General features: G+C 43.4%; 1 protein-coding gene across 2 annotated transcripts in view; it reads right to left on the bottom strand.

Annotated features, from left to right (window-relative positions):
- Positions 1-3,340: 3,340 nt before the first annotated feature.
- The window catches only part of SLC25A30 (solute carrier family 25 member 30), a 33,170-nt gene continuing 15,400 nt past the window's right edge, over positions 3,341-21,110 (bottom strand). The window contains exons 4-10 of one of the 2 annotated variants that reach the window (XM_069758264.1): positions 21,004-21,098; positions 20,376-20,461; positions 16,475-16,570; positions 16,273-16,397; positions 8,362-8,494; positions 7,119-7,199; positions 3,341-5,738 (exon numbers count right to left, since the gene is read on the bottom strand). In XM_069758264.1, the coding sequence (XP_069614365.1) occupies positions 5,697-5,738; positions 7,119-7,199; positions 8,362-8,494; positions 16,273-16,397; positions 16,475-16,570; positions 20,376-20,461; positions 21,004-21,098 (658 nt within the window). In that variant the 3' untranslated portion in view covers positions 3,341-5,696. The remainder of the gene's footprint in view (positions 5,739-7,118; positions 7,200-8,361; positions 8,495-16,272; positions 16,398-16,474; positions 16,571-20,375; positions 20,462-21,003; positions 21,099-21,110) is intronic. The other variant, XM_069758265.1, reaches the window with a different exon arrangement.

Raw genomic sequence — 21,110 nt, 5'->3', positions numbered from 1 at the left:
CGCTAGTCTTACCCATGATGGGGGTTTTGAGTAATGAACCAGGCAGGGAGTTTATAAAAGCCTCAGGTATCTTTTGCATGTGTTTAGAGTTAATTAGTTGATTCAGAAGATTAGGGTAATAGGTCGTTTAGAGAACCTTTTCTTGATATGCTAATTTATTGAGACAGGTTTTTTGGGTTATCAGGAGTTGTATGCCAAAATCATCAGTATTAAAACAATAAAAGACCTGACAAATTTCAGTTGGTGGATAATGAATCTATAATATATGAAAGTTTAATTGTAATCATTACATTATGGTAAATAATGAAATTTAACACTATATGCTAATTTTTTGAGAAGGACCTGTACTCTGATAACACCCGAGCACTTTCATCACTAGTCAGGAATCTTACTTGAGCTTTAGACTGTGTTCACGTCTGTTCAGTTTTTAATTTTTTTGTTCACTTTTAGGAATACCGTAAGTGATCGATTGCATTAGTTAAGCAAAACGGTCCCATTGATTATCATGGGGTTTTTGTCTATTTTTTTTAGGCCTGTTCCTGGTGTTATTGGAGGTGCCGATTCAGAAAATTGCATTGGCTAGACCATATCAGCTATAGTTTTATAGATAGGGTTGCATTTACAGGATACAAGTATGGTAGTCACATCTCCTTGATGAAAGTAATAAGGGGTAGATGCATTTCAGAACCTGGAGTCTTAAGTCATTGCTATCTAGATGCGTTTGCCCCCAATTACTCCACCCCTCAAGGAGTTGTGACTACCATGCTTGCATCCTTTTCTTTTTAATTTTCTTTCAAATAAACTTTTGTATTTTTATGGGAACCGTGGAGCTGGATCTTTTTCACCATTATTGATTTGTTCCAGGATAATCTTTTTTAACTTTATTTATGAATTTTTGCCATTGGAGTAAAAAAAAAAAAAAAAAAAAAAAGAGCACATACTGTTGAAATAAATAAAATAAATAGAGTGTGTTGCACCTAAAACCTGTCGGTCTTCTCTCCTTGCAGTGTCCTTACATCCAGACAATGTGTAACTCAGATGGCTAATGGGAGCTGAATTTTGTCTCACATGGACACACATTCCTGATCATACAAGTTTGGCCTCTGCTTCTCAGGACCCCAGTAGTACATGACAGATAACGAACATTCACAAGGTTTCTGTGAACTTTAATAACAAACTTTGTTACAGAGAAAAATTTAATGCAAGACACAAAATGCAGCAAAAGCAGAACATGTACAAAACAAAAAAGGATTCACAGTTAACAGTAAATAAATATGGTCTGAATCTGTGTAACAACTTCTGAATAGCATTATGGTGAACATGTGAAATTGATCAAGTGCTGAAAGATCCAGGAGCAGGTTTTCACTAGATGATTGTCACGATACTGTAAAGTGCGCTGTCTCCTTATATCACAGACTTTCCATAACTCATTTTTGCCTTATTTCATTTTATATCCTCCTAGGAATGTTTATAGATGGGAGACTGGGTGCAGCCAGGTCCGATTTCAGAAGTACAAAGTTTTACTTTGGAGTACACAACTTTGACCGTGACACTGGTTGTATGGCAAAATATTGTTGTATGTCGCTGTTACAAGGTGCAAGTGAATGGAGTCATACTGACAAATGCAATGGATCGCGACAAGAATGTCCAAATAGGCTAGAGTAATTTGGATTTTTTAATACCTGCCTGTCACAATGCCTTGTGGGACGCAATGCAACCCTATTCACTTGCAATGCAATGTTGCAGGATCATACAGTGTTCTTTGGCCTCATGATATAGGTCTTAAAGGTTTATCCTTGGTGTTATTAAAATACTGTCTGTAGGTATGAAAAATTCACAGAGGCAATAGGTTGTCTAAACAGGGGCACCATCAAAATACACATGGAGCTCCCGTGTTACCTGCATGCGCTATTGCTTTTCAAAACAACCCATGTTTAGTCTGGCGCCAAGGAGAAAGGGACACATTTGAGATGACAAGTAGCAATTGTTTACGTGTTTGTTTTAAGAAAAACACATTTCACGGAACGTCCACTTTAATCATTTAAAGGGGGTGTATGGGACTAGAGTAACATGTTACTTAAAACGACTTTATAGAGGTGTCTCTATAACAGGTCAGAAAATTTATAGGCCATTTTAATGACCTCCGTTAAACAGTGAATGAATTTTTACATGTGATCACTAAATGAAGCCTTTTCAAAGATTTTTTACTGCCTGTAGGAAAGACTGGTAGTTGGGGTGTAAGTCAGGGTTCAGAGGCACATATCAAAAATCAGCCATTGTCAAGATGTCAAGTCATCTATATGGTGTTTCCTTGGTGCATTTTTCATGCCCGTATAACACTTTTTTACATCTCCAATCATAAAAAAAAGTTAAATTCATCATCCTATATAATATCTGCAATAGACTAATTTAAACTGGATATTATATGGATGTCAGTATGACTTTTTATATATAGAAATACTGTTTTCTATAGTCAAAAAACAAAATGACTGCTGTATGTTCACTCACCTATAAAAAAAAAAAGAAAAAAGAAAAAAACACCCCATCTGAACTATACCCTACACTTTTTGGTTTTGTACTTGGATTAATAAGGCACCGAAAAAAAAAATAAAAGATTCGAAATGGTGACTAAAGCTTTAAAAAAAAACAAAACAAAAAAAAAAAAAAAAAACATACCACAACGTTACATGAATTGCTCCAGAAATATTTTAAGATGTTAAACAAAAGCCCACAGGGTACAACAAATACATGATAGATGGATCAGTTTAGGACCTGTGTCCTAGGTGAACCTGGAAGCACCTCCATATAACACTGTAAGAAGGAGTACAATTGGAGTCTAAGGAGGCGTTTAACTAGAACAATCTTCAGTAAGTACAAATATTTCAGAGTTGTTAAATACAAAGCTGTTCATTGAACAATGTGGATTTACCGCATCCAGTACATATCTATTGTGGAAATTTCAGTTGAGTCTCCTAGAAGATGGGTCATCAATGATAAAGTACCGTAGTGGACAACCTTTATAATCCAGTCCAAAATGTCTGAAAACTCAAAAACATCATTGCCAGTATCCTGTAAAAAAGGATTTGTAAAGTATTCAGAAACTGTACTTTTTCTATACAATTTTTTTTTTCACATTTTAGAACATTTGCCACCTTTTTTGTTCACTTGAACAAGTGTCTACAAAACAAAAGTATATATAAATATGGATTGGTAGCGAATATTAATGACAGCAGAAGTTTATGTGACACCTTCTGACAGCTTTTGATATTCATAAGGAATTGCCTTACAAAATTAAGACAAAAGAAAAAAAAATTAGAAATATTAGGCTGGTTTTTTGGGGGGGGGGTAGACAATAGAATACATTATTTTCCAATCGCTTCTGACCCAGCAAATAAGCAACATACCTCTACGTCCCGAACATTTGACGTTCTAGTCTGCAAAGAAATAATTATAACACCTAAAAGAACTGATGGGAATAATGTAATATTACAACATACGGTAACTGCATTGCAAAATAAAAATACCTTCTGTAACATATCTAAAATCTCAAACTGTACATATCTACACAAAGCAAAAATTAGAAGCAGTGAAGCTACACAATAGCACCCAAAAAAGACATGTTGTAGCCACAATACGAGAAGCAAAAATTTACAAGCCTTTCTACAAGGTAACCGTAGCACAACAGTCCATAGAATGGCATTGGCAGAATAATGCAAAGTGTCATGTGCACAGGAATATAAAAATATACATCTGAGTTGTATCCTCTGAAGTGTCACTGTCCAATAAATAACATGTGTCAGCAGAAGGGGTGGAATGTAGTGCTCCAAGATTGCCAACTGTAGAGGCCCAGGTGTCACACACAGAGGTGTGATTAAAAGTGTCCTTAGAAAAAAAAACCTTCATGGGGTTAGAAAAATACAAAGATATTAAATCTCGTTATATTCCTTCACAACCTACAATGGTCCTTACAAGTGCAGTTGAAAAGGGATAATGTACACTTGTGGCTTCCCCCCACCAAAAAAAAAAAAAAAAAAAAAAAGATTCTGCACAGATTCCATCCTGAGAATTAGAAACGGATCCATGAATAATACTCGCTCGGTGCCAGGCACTTGCCTCTAGAACTATCTAAAGGGCATGCAATGGTATATTTCCACAACTGATGCAAGATCAGAGAGGATCACATCTCCTTTAAGGCCGGGTTTACATTGTGTTAACAGCAGCCCGTTCAGCACATACGTTAACGGGCTGCTGTTAACGCAAGTGCCGGTATGGCAGCGCGCTATCGCACATAGAGCATCTGCTAGCTCTATCTGCACTAGCGGTGACGGACCCAGAAACGCTGCAGCCCGCGTCTCCGGGTCCGTCACTCAATGATGGCACATCATTGGATTCAATAGCAGAGTTAACGGACCGTTACACCGCGTTATAACGTAGTCCGTCTAACAGACGTGTTCAACGCAATGTGAACCCAGCCTAAGGGTATGTTCACAAGTAGCGGGTTTTTTTTTTGTTTCAGCATTTTTGCAGGAAAAAAAAAAATTTGAAGCATTTTACTGTCCAAGCAAATGAATGAGCTTTCTAAACTTGCATGCACATGATGCTTATTTTTTTTCCTTGCAGATTTGAAGCAATGCAGAATGACAATTCTATCACCCATTCTAATGAATGGATATGTACACATCAAAAAGATACTTTTTTTATGCAGCATTTTTCCTACCAATAGTCACTTTATGAAAAAATATCTGCAGCAAATACATAAAAGTGATTGTCCAGGCTTGGGGTTCAAGTGTGCAGTCGCTATGTGACTGCAGATTTGTGAATTCACACAGCACACGGTAAGGATTCTCTGGTGCTGATGTGTGATTTGCATACATGCGGTCACGTGCCAACTAGAAGTGCACAGCCTTGCTCAATGCAAGCGTATTGAGGGAGGCCAGACACGTCTAGTTGGAATGTGGCCGGGAGTATGCTAATCACATACTTGCAGTTACATAACCACCTGCTACTGGCACCGGAGAATCCTGACAGCTGCAGTGTGCTGCAGACATGAACCCCAAGCCTATACAATTCATTTAAGTATTGGAATGCAGACATGAACCTCAAGCCTGGACAGCCCCTTTAAGGAGTCCACATACCCAAAAAATATAAGGAAGGACATCAATGCATGAATGTATTGCTTCAATTTTAAACGTCATGACATGGGGATAATCAAAGGTTCTGATGCTGCATTAACCAATAGTGGAAAAAAAAAAAAGTAAATTTTTACAGATTGCTACAAATTTCAATGTAATGGCCACTAGTCCCGAAATTAGCATCTACTAATTGGTATTACTTCCTTAGGCAAACCAAATTCTGCACAATTGTGCAACAAGTGTACCACTCAAAAGGCACCTATCACTTTTGGGAGGACTCGTTATTAAATAGACACTGGCAGTACCCAAATAAATTAACATTTTACACCTTTCGGGCCTCTGGAATCTTAAAATTAGATTTGTTGTTCCAGTTGAGTTCCCAGCACCACATTTCTTAGGAAGTCGTCCCGTGAAGTGCTGACATTTGTTAAGCTGGTCTCCAAGAAAGCGTCACTCGTCATACATTCCTTTAGTGACGACATGAATAGACTTTGGAGCACATCAGTATGAAATTCGAGAATGTTCCTGACATTAAAAGACTTGGCGAGCTGCACGGATTCCGCATTAGAGGTTTAGTTTCTTGAGCTGTTCATAGGTTATAAAGAACTGTAGAAGATAGTTAAGGATTAATGTAAGATGACGAGTGACTAGAAGTTACTTTTTAGAATTGACCATTCTAAATATACTGTAAATCAATCTATTTTTTGGTTCCATCATGGATCTGCATTGCTAAAGCTGCCATTTGGTTCGGCTTTATACACAAGATGGTATTGATCCCACATGGCAGTTCTTGTATTTTCTTCGAATGAGATCGGATCCCATTCATTAGAAAATATAACAGACAGTGGTAGTGCAAGTGCATTTTACTACTGCTCCAGCAGGGGTGGTCCGGCACAAATATTGATTTTAATCCCAAATGCCTGTCTATTTATTGTAATAATCTAAATGTTCTAATTTAAAAAGTTCCTACCATTTGTTCCCCCTCTAATCTAACTTGCCGGCTCATCACTTCTCATTAGTGAGGGAGCGCATTGTCACTGTGCATTAAGAACAATGCAGAGTGACAAGGGAGCTCGTACTGAGCATACATTGGAATTGACAACCAAGTAGAGCAGGGACTAGCCTTCATTTCAGGGTGGGGACAGAGGCTTCGTCAGTGAAAACAGCTTCTGCTCCCTGATGACTTCCCGTTTGTGTATCCCAGCATACACTGGGGAATCTCAAATGGAATGTCATCAAAACAGAAAACTTAAAAAAAAAAAAAAGGCAATTAGACCGTAGGGAGGGAATGGCAGGGACTTTTTAATTAAGATATATTAGAAAAGAGATTAGATTACTACAATAGACATTTTGGATTAAAATCAATATTAAATTCAGATGATCCCTTTAACTAAACTGAAATCAGATCACCCTACAGAAATATACGTTCAGCACAACTGAGGCATAACAGTGTTGCAAACAAAAAAGATCCATCCAAAACCACATACAAATTGTACATGGTCTCCCGGTACTTACCTACACGCAACCTCCGATCCTCTCAAGATTTCCTCCTCTGCTCCCCTCTCATCTCTTCTTCCAACAACCAAATCCAAGACTTCTCCCGTGCTTCCCCCATACTCTGGAACTCTCTACCACAGCACATCTGACTCTCGCCTACTATAGAAACCTTCAAAAAGAACCTGAAGACCCACCTCTTCCGACAAGCGTACAGTGATCCTCAACCTACTGAACTGCCGCACAACCAGCTCTAGCCTCTCCTAGTGTATCCTCACCCATCCCCTGCAGACTAGCGGGCAGGGTCCTCCCTCCTTATGTACCTGTGTGCCTTGTTTTTTTGCTCATGTTTAATGTATTTGTCTATATTTGCCACCTTTTCACACGCAAAGCGTCATGCAATAAATGGCGCTATAAAAATGTATAATAAATAATATTACTATTATTATTACAGAGGTAATAAGTCTTTGGTGTAACAAGTGATAAGGATACAATTATATTCCAGGGTCCCAATCTTAACCAGTTTGGCCAAAACCCTTTGTATAGAGCAAAAAACCCTTCATTTTTCCAGGTCTGAAAAAAAATAAAAAAATAATAATTATGTTAGAAGAGTCAAAAGTCATTATTTAATCATGTCTAAATATATACATTACTGTAGAGATTTAAAAAAAAAAAAAAAAATGGGGAGTTAGATCATAACAGGATACCCATGTACTGCACTCAAGAAAGGAGAAGCACAGATAGAGGGTGCGGGAAATACATAACTAGCAGAAATGAATGAAATAAACACGCACACTTCTTGCAGATGTGGCCCCAATTACCATATTTTTCAGACTATAAGACACACTTTTCCCCCAAAAGATTTGGGAGGAAAATGGGGGATGCATCTTACAGTGCAAACGTAGGCTTACCGGGGGGTTGCGGCAGAGGTGTGGTGACGTTGCAGTGGTGGGCGGTGCACCTGATCAGGGTCCCTTCTTCAGAATGCGGCAGCAGAAATGTGGTGGCGCTGCAGCCCGGCGTCCACGGTGAGCAGAGTGAATCACCAGTTTCCCTGCAGCCATCTTCCTAAAGCCATGGGCAGCCGGAGGCTTCAGGAAAATGGCCACCGGAGGCTGCGCATGCGCAGATTAAGTGCCGCCGAGATTTCAATCTCCGGCGCCCATTTTCCTGAAGCCTCCGGCGGCCCACGGCTTCAGGAAGATGGCTGCAGGGAAACCGGTGATGCACTCTGCTAACTGAGGACACCGGGCCGCGGCGCCGCCACATTTCTGCCGGCATCCTGAAGGGACCTTGCTCAGGTCCACTCCACACAGCCCACCATCGCCACATTTCTGCCGCCGCCAGCATCCTGATGGGACCCTGCTCCAGCTCTGCCTCACCGCATACACTGGACCCACAGCAATGCCCCACTTCTGCCGCTGCCGGCTTACTGAGGAAGGGACCCTGCCTTCTGTGACCCTGCTGTGCCACTGCCGGCTCTCAGGCAAGAGCCCTTAAATTCGGACAATAAGACGGACCCCCATTTTATAAAAATCTTTTTTGCACCTCAAAATTTGGGGTGCGTCTTATTGTCCAGTGCATCTTATAGTCCAAAAATATGGCATACATAAAGTTATGCCCTGGTGCAGGAATGTGCAGTAGCGATCACTCAGCGATATTATCCTGACCGCCATGGGCCCCTTTTCCCCCCTTTCACATTTAAAATTTTTCTTACTCAAACTGAGGCATGTACCTGCAGTAAACAGTCCAGGGTGCCTTTGTAACCCGACATCTCACACATTGACCTTTGGTTCATCATCCTGGTTCTCACAACATCAACTGGATTCGATGCTAATGCGCCTGCCAAACCACATGTGAAACTTGACCTGATTGAAAGCAAAGTCCCATCAGTCACAAATACTGACATTGTATGGCCGCTCCATCATAGTATGGCCGCTCCATCATAATAACACAACAGACTATCAGCTTACTTACAGTCATGGCCAAAAGTTTTGAGAATGACACCAAAATTATATTTTCACATGATCTGCTGCCCTCTGGTTTTTATTTGTGTTTGTCTGATGTTTATATCACATACAGAAATATAATTGCAATCATATTATGAGTACCAATAGGTTATATTGACAGTTAGAATGAGTTAATGCAGCAAGTCAATATTTGTAGTGTTGACCCTTCTTCAAGACCTCTGAAATTCTCCCTGGCATGCTCTCAATCAACTTCTGGACCAAATCCTGACTGATAGCAGTCCATTCTGGCATAATCAATGCTTGCATTTTGCCAGAATTTGTTGGTTTTTGTTTGTCCACCCGTCTCTTGATGATTGACCACAAGTTCTCAATGGGATTAAGATCTGGGGAGTTTCCTGGCCATGGACCCAAAATCTCTATGTTTTGTTCCATGAGCCATTTAGTTATCACCTTTGCTTTATGGCAAGGTGCTCCATCATGCTGGAAAAGGCATTGTTGGGCGCCAAACTGCTCTTGGACGGTTGGGAGAAGTTGCTCTTGGAGGACATTCTGGTACTATTCTTTATTCATGGCTGTGTTTTTAGGCAAGACTGTGAGTGAGCCGATTCCCTTGGCTGAGAAGCAACCCCACACTTGAATGGTTTCAGGATGCTTTACAGTTGGCATGAGACAAGACTGGTGGTAGCGCTCACCTCTTCTTCTCCGAATAAGCTGTTTTCCAGATGTCCCAAACAATCGAAAAGGGGATTCAGAGAAAATGACTTTGCCCCAGTCCTCAGCAGTCCACTAAAAAAACCAAAAAAGGACTCGCACCAGGCCTAAAATAAACCCTAGGTCCAATATGGATGATATAGGGAGAAGTAGTTAACCATAGGTCTGGGCAAGAAAAATAGAGGTACAAAAGGGATAAAGAACAATAATCTTTATTAGAATATCAAATATACACAGGATAATAATAGAAAATATAAATACAAAGACAGAAAAAGGGGCAACATGAGAAAAGCAGCTAAAAGAGTGCATGTACTAGATGGCACAATACAATGCTAAATACAGCATAACGTGCAAAATTGAGCATCCCACCCTGACTGCAGACCAAAGGACAAATAGGTCATAAATGAATAGTAAGTAATGTAGTCTCATAGGGGCACTAAAGGATACTGAATAGTGCAATTGCAAGAAATCCACAGCAAAGCCTCCCTGCCTGCAGTACCCGGGCTCTTTTTGCTACCATGTCGCAAGGTAACGGCTCATTTATCTAATATATTGTTTATATATTCACTCACGTTGCCTTCTCCCCGTCTCATATTTTCTGCTTCCCCGGACACTTTGCTGTGGATTTCTTGCAATTGCACTATTCAGTATCCTTTAGTGCCCCTATGAGACTACATTACTTACTATTCATTTATGACCTATTTGTCCTTTGGTCTGCAGTCAGGGTGGGATGCTCAATTTTGCACGTTATGCTGTATTTAGCATTGTATTGTGCCATCTAGTACATGCACTCTTTTAGCTGCTTTTCTCATGTTGCCCCTTTTTCTGTCTTTGTATTTATATTTTCTATTATTATCCTGTGTATATTTGATATTCTAATAAAGATTATTGTTCTTTATCCCTTTTGTACCTCTATTTTTCTTGCCCAGACCTATGGTTAACTACTTCTCCCTATATCATCCATATTGGACCTAGGGTTTATTTTAGGCCTGGTGCGAGTCCTTTTTTGGTTTTTTCTGTTTTGGCTTAGAGGTACGCCCCTCGTTGGCCGCGAGGGCATTGCTATGTAGGTGCTTTTTCCTCAGCAGTCCACTCCCTGTACCTTTTGCAGAATATCAGTCGGTCCCTGATGTTTTTTCTGGAGAGAAGTGGCTTCTTTGCTGCCCTCCTTGAAACCAGGCCTTGCTCAAAGAGTCTCCGCCTCACAGTGCGTGCAGAAGCACTCACACCAGCCTGCTGCCATTCCTGAGCAAGCTTGGCACTGCTGGTAGTCCGATCCCGCAGCTGAAAGTTTTAAGATACTGTCCTGGCGCTTGCTGGTCTTTCTTGGGCGCCCTGGAGCCTTTTTGACAACAATGGAAGCTCTCTCCTTGAAGTTCTTGATGATGCGATAAATTGTTGACTGAGGTGCAATCTTTGTAGCTGCGATACTCTTCCCTGTTAGGCCATTTTTGTGTAGTGCAATGATGGCTGCACGTGTTTCTCTAGAGATAACCATGGTTAACTGAGAAGAAACAATGATACCAAGCACCAGCCTCCTTTTAAAGTGTCCAGTGATGTCATTCTTACTTAATCATGACTGATTGATCCATTAACACAGGTGTGGGTGTTGATGAGGACAGGGCTGGCGATCAATCACTAAAACGATGTTAGCTGCTCCTTTTAAGGCAGGACTGCAATGATGTTGAAATGTGTTTTGGGGGTTAAAGTTCATTTTCTGGGCAAATATTGACTTTGCAAGTACAGTAATTGCTGTTAAGCTGATCACTCTGACATTCAGGAGTATATGCAAATTGCCATTAGAAAAAATGAAGCAGTAGACTTTGGAAAAATTAATATTTGTCTCATTCTCAAAATTTTTGTCCATGACTGTACACACAGGTTAGACCCAAGCAAATCCGGAGGTATGGGTCTACTGGGCAGCACAGGTGCCCAGTGCTTAACATCTGCAATAGGTCTATGGCCCAGATTCATCAAGACCAGTAATTTTCATGTTGATCTTAACCCCTTCATGACCCAGCCTATTTTGACCTTAATGACCTGGCCATTTCTTGCAATTCTGACCAGTGTCCCTTTATGAGGTAATACCTCAGGAACGCTTTAACGGATCCTAGCGATTCTGAGAATGTTTTTTCGTGACATATTGGGCTTCATGTTAGTGGTAAATTTAGGTCAGAAATTTTGCGTTCGTGAAAAAAAAAAATTGGAAATTTGGGAAATTTTGAATTTTTAGATTGTTAAACCAGAGAGTTATGTGACACAAAATAATTAATGAATAACATTTCCCACATGTCTACTTTACATCAGCACAATTTTGGAAACAATTTTTTTTTGTTAGGAAGTTAAGGGTTAAAATTTGACCAGCGATCTCATTTTTTCAACAAAATTTAAAAAACCTCTCTCTATCCCCATGATGGCACCACGGAGAGGGGTCCCCCCCAGGGACAGGAAACCTACAGATGAAAAAGGGCGTACCTCTCTCCCACATCAGTTGGTTTCCTGTCCCTACAGCACGTACCTGAAGGATTCTTCGTGGGATTCCAGGGTGCTGGCCGGTCGGTTCCTGACAGGGGGCGCCCTGTCACGGCTGGGTCCAGCAGGTTTTCTCCCCCCTTTTCTTCCGACCCTGAAGCACCACCACGGGGGTCGGCGGGCCCTATTGGTGAGTGTTGCAGGGGGAGGCAGTGAAGAGGTTCGAGCCTGCCTTCCCCAAGAAAAAAAAAAAAGGGGGAGGAAAGAGGCAGGTGACGGCGGTCACCGATACAGCCTCGGTACCGCTAATCGGTACATGGGGGTAACGGCGGCTACGCTACCATGGCAGGCGCAGGAGCGCTACAGCGCGCAAAAGCGCCGCAGGTCACCGCTGGACACCGCCGCCCAAACCGGAAGTACGGGCAAGGGCGGAACGTTAGAACGCGCGCACAGGCGTCCCCAACAATATCTATCAGCCACTAGGGAGTGCAGGAAGGATAGGGCTCTGTTTGTCTGCTTCCAGGGTCCACGGAAGGGACAAAGCATCGAAAGCCACGTTGGCAAGATGGATAAGAGACGCCATCGCCCTATCCTACTCATCCTGTGGGACAGCCATCCCAGAGAACATAAAAGCTCATTCGACCAGAGCAGTGGCATCATCCTGGGCGGAGAGAGCTGGCGCTTCAATACAACAGATATGTAGAGCGGCCACTTGGTCTTCCCAGTCTACATTTTTCAAGCATTACCGCTTAGACTTGACCTCCTCTGATCCTACCTTTGGGCGAAGGGTTCTAGAGGCAGTGGTCCCTCCCTAAGAGTTCTATCTATTCAAATCTCTCCATGGTGCCATCATGGGGATAGAGAAAATGGTAGTTACCTGCCGATAACGGTATTTCTCTGATCCCATGATGGCACCCGTATATTCCCTCCCTTTTCACACACAGGTGTGCACTTGATAATGTACTAGTAATTAATTTTAGTCACGGTGCCTCTGTTAACCTATTTAACTTAAGTTTAATTTGTGCAAATATTGAGTTGCAGCTGAAGTTCTGTAATAAGGCTCTGTAATCCAACTGATGTGGGAGAGAGGTACGCCCTTTTTCATCTGTAGGTTTCCTGTCCCTGGGGGCGGACCCCTCTCCGTGGTGCCATCATGGGATCAGAGAAATACCGTTATCGGCAGGTAACTACCATTTTTTTTTTAGGGATCACCTCACATTTGAAGTCAGTTTAAGGGGTCTATATGGCTGAAAATACCCAAAAGTGACACCATTCTGAAAACTGCACCCCTCAAGGTGCTCAAAACCACATTCAAGAAGTTTATTAACCCTTCAGGCGTTTCACAGCAACAGAAGTAACATGGAAGGAAAAAAAAAATGAACATTTAACTTTTTAGTCACAAAAATTCTCTATTAGCCTCAATTTTTTTCATTTTCACATGGGTAACAGGATAAAATGGATCCTAAAATTTGTTGGGCAATTTCTCCTGAGTGCACAGATACCTCATATCTGGGGTTAAACCACTGTTTGGGCTCACGGCAGGGCTCTGAAGGGAAGGAGCGCCATTTGACTTTTTGAATGAAAAATTAGCTCCAATCGTTAGCGCACACCATGTCGTGTTTGGAGAGCCCGTGTGCCTAAACATTGGAGCTCCCACACAAAAGTGACCCCATTTTGGAAACTAGACACCCAAGGAACTTATCTAGATGTGTGGTGAGCACTTTTTACCCGCAAGTGCTTCATAGAAGTTTAGAACGCAGAGCCGTGAAAATAAAAAATTTTTTTAGCCCGCAATTTTTTATTTTCACAAGTGTAACAGGAGAAACTGGACCCCAAATGTTGTTGTCCAGTTTGTCCTGAGTACGATGGTACCCCATATGTGGGGGGAGGGGGGGACCACTGTTTGGACGCACGTCGGGGCTCAGAAGGGAAGTAGTGACGTTTTGAAATGCAGACTTTGATGGAATGGTCTGTGGGCGTCATGTTATGTTTGCAGAGCCCCTGATGTGCCTAAACAGTGGAAACCCCCAAATTCTAACTCCAACCCTAACCCCAACACACCCCTACTAGTGATGAGCGAGTGTACTCGTTGCTCGGGTTTTCCTGAGCATGCTCGGGTGGTCTCCGAGTATTTGTAACTGCTCAGATTTAGTTTTTGTTGACGCAGCTGAATGAATTACGGCTGCTAGCCAGCCTGAGAACATGTGGGGGTTGCCTGGTTGCTAGGGAATCCCCACATGTATTCAAGCTGTCTACCAGCTGTAAATCATGCAGCCGAGGCAACGAAAACTAAATCTCCGAGCAGTTACAAATACTCGGAGACCACCCGAGCAACGAGTATACTCGCTCATCACTAACCCATACCCCTAATCCCAACCACAACTTTAGCCAAACTCCAACCCTAATGGCAAAATTGGGGCAGGAGGGGGTGATCAGCGGGGCAGGGGGCGGAGATCCGCAGGGCAGGGACTAGGAGATACAGCAGCAGATGGGGGGGGGGGGTGATCACCGGGGCAGGGAGCAGACACGGTGGGGAGTGGAGGGCAGCAGAGGGGAGTACCTGGTGGTGGCGATGATGGCAATCGTGGTATGTGGCAGGGCAGCATGCAGGCACCTCGCTGTTCAGCTTCCATGGACGGCATGAAGCTGGACTGGGAGGAAGCCATGGTTTACTTAGCTCCTCCACATCTGAATGGAGAAATAGCGTCACATGGACGCTAGCTCCAATCAGATCTGGGGGGGTGGAGACAAAGTGGTCACTAGAGAGATCGTAGCAACGGGGGGGGGGGGGGGGGGGGGAGGGTGGTGTTTAATGTCAGGTAACCCTTTCACCCGACCCACAGGAATACGATCTCACCATGACGCATACGCTGCGCCACAGGTCGGATTGGCACCGACTTTCATGACGCATACGCTGGGTCATATGTCAGGGAAGGGGTTAATGACTGCCGATAGGCATTAAACCGGTGGCCGTTATGGGGCCACTAAAAAAACATTTCTTGCGATTCTACATGCTACAGGAGAGAGAAATTAGGTCCCCAAGCCACCCCGGGTCTATCGCCAGGCCCTCCGCTCTTTCATTGGCCTCAAGCGCGTGCTGGATACTGGGTTGTGATGTGCGGTGACACTCCGCCCTCATCCCACTCAATCAGGGTGGGGTGCACGCAACTGGGTCACGCCTCTGACTTACCACAACTTGACGTGACTGCATAGCAGGCTGCAACCGGGGTCACAAGATGCCCAGTGAGCAGTCAGCAAAAGCACCACTCACAGGCAAGTAAAATGATGGCGGCATTATTGTAGGTGACAACCTCCTTTAAAGGCATTAAAAATTAAAAGTTTGGAAATTGCGAAATTGACAAATAATCAAAAATAAAAGCAAATCATATTGACCAAAATTTATTGCTAACTTGAAGTCAGAGGAATCCGTTGAAGTGTTGCAGAGCTATAACCTTAAAGTGACGCTGGACAGATTTTAAAAATTTCTCCTGGTCATTAAAGGTCAAAATTAGCTCAGTCACTAAGAGGTTAATGAGGGGACATGCTTGAGTCCAATGCTCCAGATTCACTAATTGGTGCACGTCTTAATGAATCGTGCCTCTGTTGAACCCCAGCTCTGCTCATTTTAGGCGGAGGTGGGAGAAGTTGGTGTCAAAATGCAGAAAGTCTAGAAGCGTTTCAGAAACTTCATGTTGTGCAAAAAAAAAAAGACTTTTCAAAGCTTTCTATGCCAGGTTTCTGGAGTAAAGAGCTTTGATGAATAGGGGCCAGTAGGTTCTCCCCATGTTTGTCTTTGGAGTGTGGGAGAAACCCACACAGATGAGGAATCTAGATTTTGAGCCCCTATGGGGACAATGATGATCAATGATGATAATGTCTTAAGTACTGCAGGTGGCGCTACACGTGAGTAAAATCCTGAATTATAACCACTACTGTCCAAAAAAGGAAACTAGTATCTTTTAGTGGCCATTACAAAATAAAATTACAATTAACAGGTATTAAAAAAAAAAGGGTCAAAAGACATGGCCGATTTCGGGAACAGCGCCACACCTTACTATGGGTTGTGTTAGGTATTGCAGCTCAGCTTTAATTACATAAGTAGGGCTACACTAACACGGCACAACACAAATAGCAGTGGCGCCATTTCTGGGAGAAAGTGGCCATGTCTTTAATCCTGGAGAACCCCTTTAAATGTTTAAGGTACATGTGCACAATGTATAGATCTTCAAACAAACATTAAAAATCTAAAAGCCTCAGGAAGGACAGGATTCAATTATTACTGTTTAGCGCAGAAATGAAATCATCTGTAAGGGTCCGACCACCAAGATCTCCACAAATCGCTAAATCAAAAGTTTTTCTCCGGCCTTTATAGGCTTCACTGGTGAAGAAAGGCTGAAATATATAACGCTGCTCCTTTATTTTAGCCATTGTTGGAGCAGACATGAATACACCCAGGTTGAATTTAATAATTTATATTAAAGAACACAACTTACAGAAAATGTGTATAGACCGTGTCACCCATCAGTCCAGACAGGATCAGATGTTTCTTGGTAATGTCATAGACTGGCAGCTCCACGCCCACCACAATGGCAGCTCTCTGAGCCGTCAGCGACACCCCCTGGAAGAGAACACAATGTAGATTACTTCCATATCAGCAGGGGAAACCGCACACAAGACAATGAAGAAACAAGTCACCTTCCACAGGCCTCGCGTGCCTTCCTGCTGGTAAATGTTGATGAAGTTCCCGATCATGCCCCCTTGCATCACACTGCCTTGTGCCTGCATCCTGATCTGGAGCCAAGGACGGAGAACATCATGAGGACGGATGTGAAGACTCATGGCAGCATCTAATCACACCATTCTGTGGACCCACACGGTGTTCTGTCAGGGCACTTCGCTGCCCCGTGTAACTGCAGCATAAGGCCTCACTCACACACCCGTAGTTTCCATCACGGTGTGCCAAAACCAGGAGTGGAATTTACAGAGAAACCAATAAAGACTGACCCCGTTCTGTGTTTTGGAGTACAAACACTGATGTGTGAATAAAGCCTTACACCATGGAGCAGATATGACGTCCAAGTAGATAAACGGGCACGGGAACAAAATAAAACCCCACATCTACATAATAGAGACAGCTAAAGATGGAAAAAAAAAAGGTCGTGTATCTGATCGCACGTGCGTCAAGGCACTGTGCCCAATCTGTTACATCGGGGTTGGGGAATCTTTTTTGCCAAGGGCCATTTGCATATTTATACCGTCCTTCGGGGGCCGTACATACTGTGTGTCAACTCCGCCCACAAAGTACGTCCTGACGTTGGCACTGGTGTCAGGACGTAACCTTTCATTGCTCGCGCTCAGTAGTGAACACTGTGCACATGCACCACAAAGCAAGAAGAAATTAATCAGCTGGCGGCCCAAGCAGTGGTCCTCAGGAATTAGTCTGGAGGCCGGATAAAAGGTAATCATGGGCCATAAAGACCCGGAGGTTTCCCACCTCTGGTACATGATGGTTCTCTATGAACACATTGACTTACGATGGGATCAGGTGGCATTCATTTTGTCGGTAAGACTTGTGCTGCACGTGGCAGAATGTTGGGGCTTCAGTTACAATTCAGAGCTTAAATCTCCCACAATCCCTCAAGTGTTTGCAGAGTTTTAAAGGGAACCTGGACAGTGGATAACTGGCAGCCGGCTCTGCAATGATGCATTCCTGAGCTGGCAGTCGGGGGCACGCTTACATCTGACTGATTCCACACCGACATTCCTGCATGACAAAGCCAGCAGCTACCAGGAGGAAAAAAAAACAAAAACTTCATTTTCTTCCAGGTGCCGCACTTGCATTATGAAGGTGCTCTTCTACTGTACTGCAATTAACCTTCAGATTAAAGAGAATTTTGCCAGGTACAGACATGACCACAACGGCACTGTAATACTGATGGAAGTCATATCTTGGTGCATCGGGTCGGGCCTGTGGGCAGGGTCTTAACTTGGTATTTTGGTCCCATATTCACCCTCCTGTGTGAATGACAGGGCACTGATGTGTCAGTAAACTGACTCCCAAGTATCACACCGGCTCAGTAATTGATGTGGTCTAAAAAAAAACAAAAAAAAAAAAAAACACCCCATCGTGCTAATCGTGACTCTTCTCCAACTCCATATCTGCAGGTTAATAGCGTTATCTGACCTGACCGGTTCCCTTTAAAATCTCACCGATTTAACCCCTTCCTGATGCTATAGTCAGACATTTAAATGGGAATTAAAAATTATTAAATATATTTATAAATTTAAAAGGTGTTCCGTTTCAGAAAACCTGACTGTACATTCAGTAAAAACACCTGCCGTTTACTTCACCCTCCGAGTCCAGCACTAGGTCTCAGACATGCTGCCCCATTCTCCGCTCGGCTGCAGTGGTGACATCGACCACTCTGCAGCCAATCATTGCAGTGGGCGATTTTTTTTTTTTTTTTTTTTTTAACAAACTGCATACCAGAGAAGGCTTTCTGAAAGGGCAGAGGGGCAAAAGAAAATATAAAGAATTCTTACTGATGAAGATGTGAACTTTAAGGTGTGCACATTGTTTCTTATAGATTTCTATCATTACCAGCCAATATCTGGTAAATTATGAATACATAAAAAGGTAAAGATGTTTTTATTACGTCTTATGAATCCTTGGCAGAAAAATAAAGTAATAATTTGCTTTGGCTGCACAGAGGACACTGAGCAGACAGAATGGGTGGCAGTGTGCCGGCAGGGTTATTTTCGGAGTACAGTAAACCCCGTTCTCACGTCAGTCACTGCCGTGCCTCGTCCGAGCTATTCTAGGGATACGGCGTATGAAGCAACATCTGCCCGGCGTGGAGACCTGACCGTGGACTGTGCATAGCGTTCCCTCCCAGGACTCCCTGAACCGTCTGCCCTGTGACACCACGTCATCCAAACATGACTAGTGCCTCGCCGCCAGCACGACAACCCAACATGTCACATGCCCAACTCCCTACACAGCACAGTCCTCACATATGCGGAACTAGGAACAGGGGTTTTTGTTTGTCTATTATTAAACATAGATGTTTCATCTAATTAAACAGACTTCTAACTTTGCTGGGCCACACGAGTTTTTCGTTCACATCGGCCTGTCTCCTACATTTAGCATTCACAGTAAGAACGCTGTAGACATGCAGGACATGCCAAGAGTGTTCATAAGGCTCAATTTACCTAAATGGGGGACAGTATACAGGTAAACAAACTGTGCTATTTCAACCTGCTACGTCCACAGGGGTGGGTGCGGGGTTACAATGTAATCCTTTAAAGGGAACCTGTCACCCCGAAAATCGCGGGTGAGGTAATCCCACCGGCATCAGGGGCTTATCTGCAGCATTCTGTAATGCTGTAGATAAGCCCCCGATGTTACCTGAAAAAGGAGAAAAAGACGTTAGATTATACTCACCCAGGGGCGGTCCCGCTGCTGGTCAGGTCAGATGGGCGTCTCTGGTCCGCTCCGGCGCCTCCTATCTTCTTTCCATGACGTCCTCTTCTGATCTTCAGCCACGGCTCCGGCGCACTTTGCTCTGCCCTCTTGAGGGCAGAGGATAGTACTGCAGTGCGCAGGCGCCGGAAAGGTCAGAGGCCTGGCGCCTGCGCACTGCAGTACTTTGTCTGCCCTCAAGAGGGCAGAGCAAAGTACGCCTGCGCCGGAGCCGTGGCTGAAGATCAGAAGAGGACGTCATGGAAAGAAGATAGGAGGCGCCGGAGCGGACCAGAGACGCCCATCCGACCTGACCAGCAGCGGGACCGCCCCTGGGTGAGTATAATATAACGTCTTTTTCTCCTTTTTCAGGTAACATCGGGGGCTTATCTACAGCATTACAGAATGCTGCAGATAAGCCCCTGATGCCGGTGGGATTACCTCACCCGCGATTTTCGTGGGTGACAGGTTCCCTTTAAAGTGGTCTTTAGGTGCCCCATGCAAGTGTGTATACGTTTTAAAAGGTATTTCTAGACATTTCCGAGGGATTAATGCCATTATAATCTACGGCCAACTGATGCCACCATAAGGAATCAAAGCTTCCATTTTAATAAAGCACAGGGAGCTTTCTCCATTAAACAGGGGTCAAAAATGATACAGGCATAGCGTTGGCTGAGTATTTCCGGCATCGGGCGCGCTCCTTTTAGTTTGGCAGCACAGAATGTTCTCACACCATGTAGGTGTTGCTCCTCTTCATCTGGAATGACTGCCAACTCCTAGGCCTCCAGAAGTTCTCTTAATGCTCCATCCATGACCAGGCACGCGCACATATCACCCAAGGGCTAAAGGCATTTAACAGCGACTTCAAACAACCACATGATTAAAAAAAAAAAAAAAAAAAAAAAGCAGACGTAGCAGAAGAGAGTTTAAGAATTTTAGAACAGACTGCCCAAAAAGAAAAAAAAAAATTCAGCTGTTACATTTGTTCTTGAAGCAGACACTTGTGCACTAATACAGTTCCCAGCTATGTCGGCCAAGTATTCCACAACTAATAGAGTTCCTAAAGCACCGACATGGTGAAGGCACCAATCTGCAGACTAGCTCATGCGCAGACTGAAGCAGATGGACGCTTACCTTAAGAACATCGGTGGGGTTGGCGATGCACGAAGAAAATACTCCGGATAACACTCCACAGAATACATTGAGAACCAAAGTCTCATCTGCAGCAGACAATGGTAACCTCAGTTAATTCAATTATTCTTAAAAAAACAGTACATTTTTAAAGGCCAGGAGCGCACAGGCACATTTCATTGTCTGAATATCTGACTACAGATGGCAGTGCCCAGATTGTGAAATATGCCCTTTTGAACTCTAAAAATGGGGATCGTTTTCTTTTTTCACCTTAAATGAGTTTGAGGATAAACATTATTTACGGAACTGAAAAAAAGTTCACAATGTGTGCAAATGGTGGGACCATTGTGAAAGTTACTGTGCAGTTTAACTATTACAGCAGATTTACCTCTGCATTGAGGAGCCAAGAGTGTGGTGAGCACAACGCTACGATCGTCCCCCAATTAGAGCCTGCGCTCCCAATCCATGCCAGTGCACGGTACGTGGTTATTGCAGAGTGCACTCGGTGTCACACTCACCGCAGCATATTACAGCTACAGGCCTGTCCTCAGAAAATGGCCTAAGAAATAGTAACCTACCAGTTACCAACCCTGCCTGATCTGCATTAGATGTGAACGCTATTGACACACACCTTCCGGACGATCCACAAATAACCGCTTCATGCTCTGGTACGTTCCGATTTTTATAGTCCCATACGATGCCTGTCGGAGCATTGCTGGAGCAATCCTGCGGAGACGA

This window comes from Ranitomeya imitator, chromosome 3 (assembly GCF_032444005.1).
Source record: "Ranitomeya imitator isolate aRanImi1 chromosome 3, aRanImi1.pri, whole genome shotgun sequence".
Lineage (NCBI taxonomy): Eukaryota > Metazoa > Chordata > Amphibia > Anura > Dendrobatidae > Ranitomeya > Ranitomeya imitator.
This window is presented reverse-complemented; position numbering and strand designations above follow the sequence as displayed.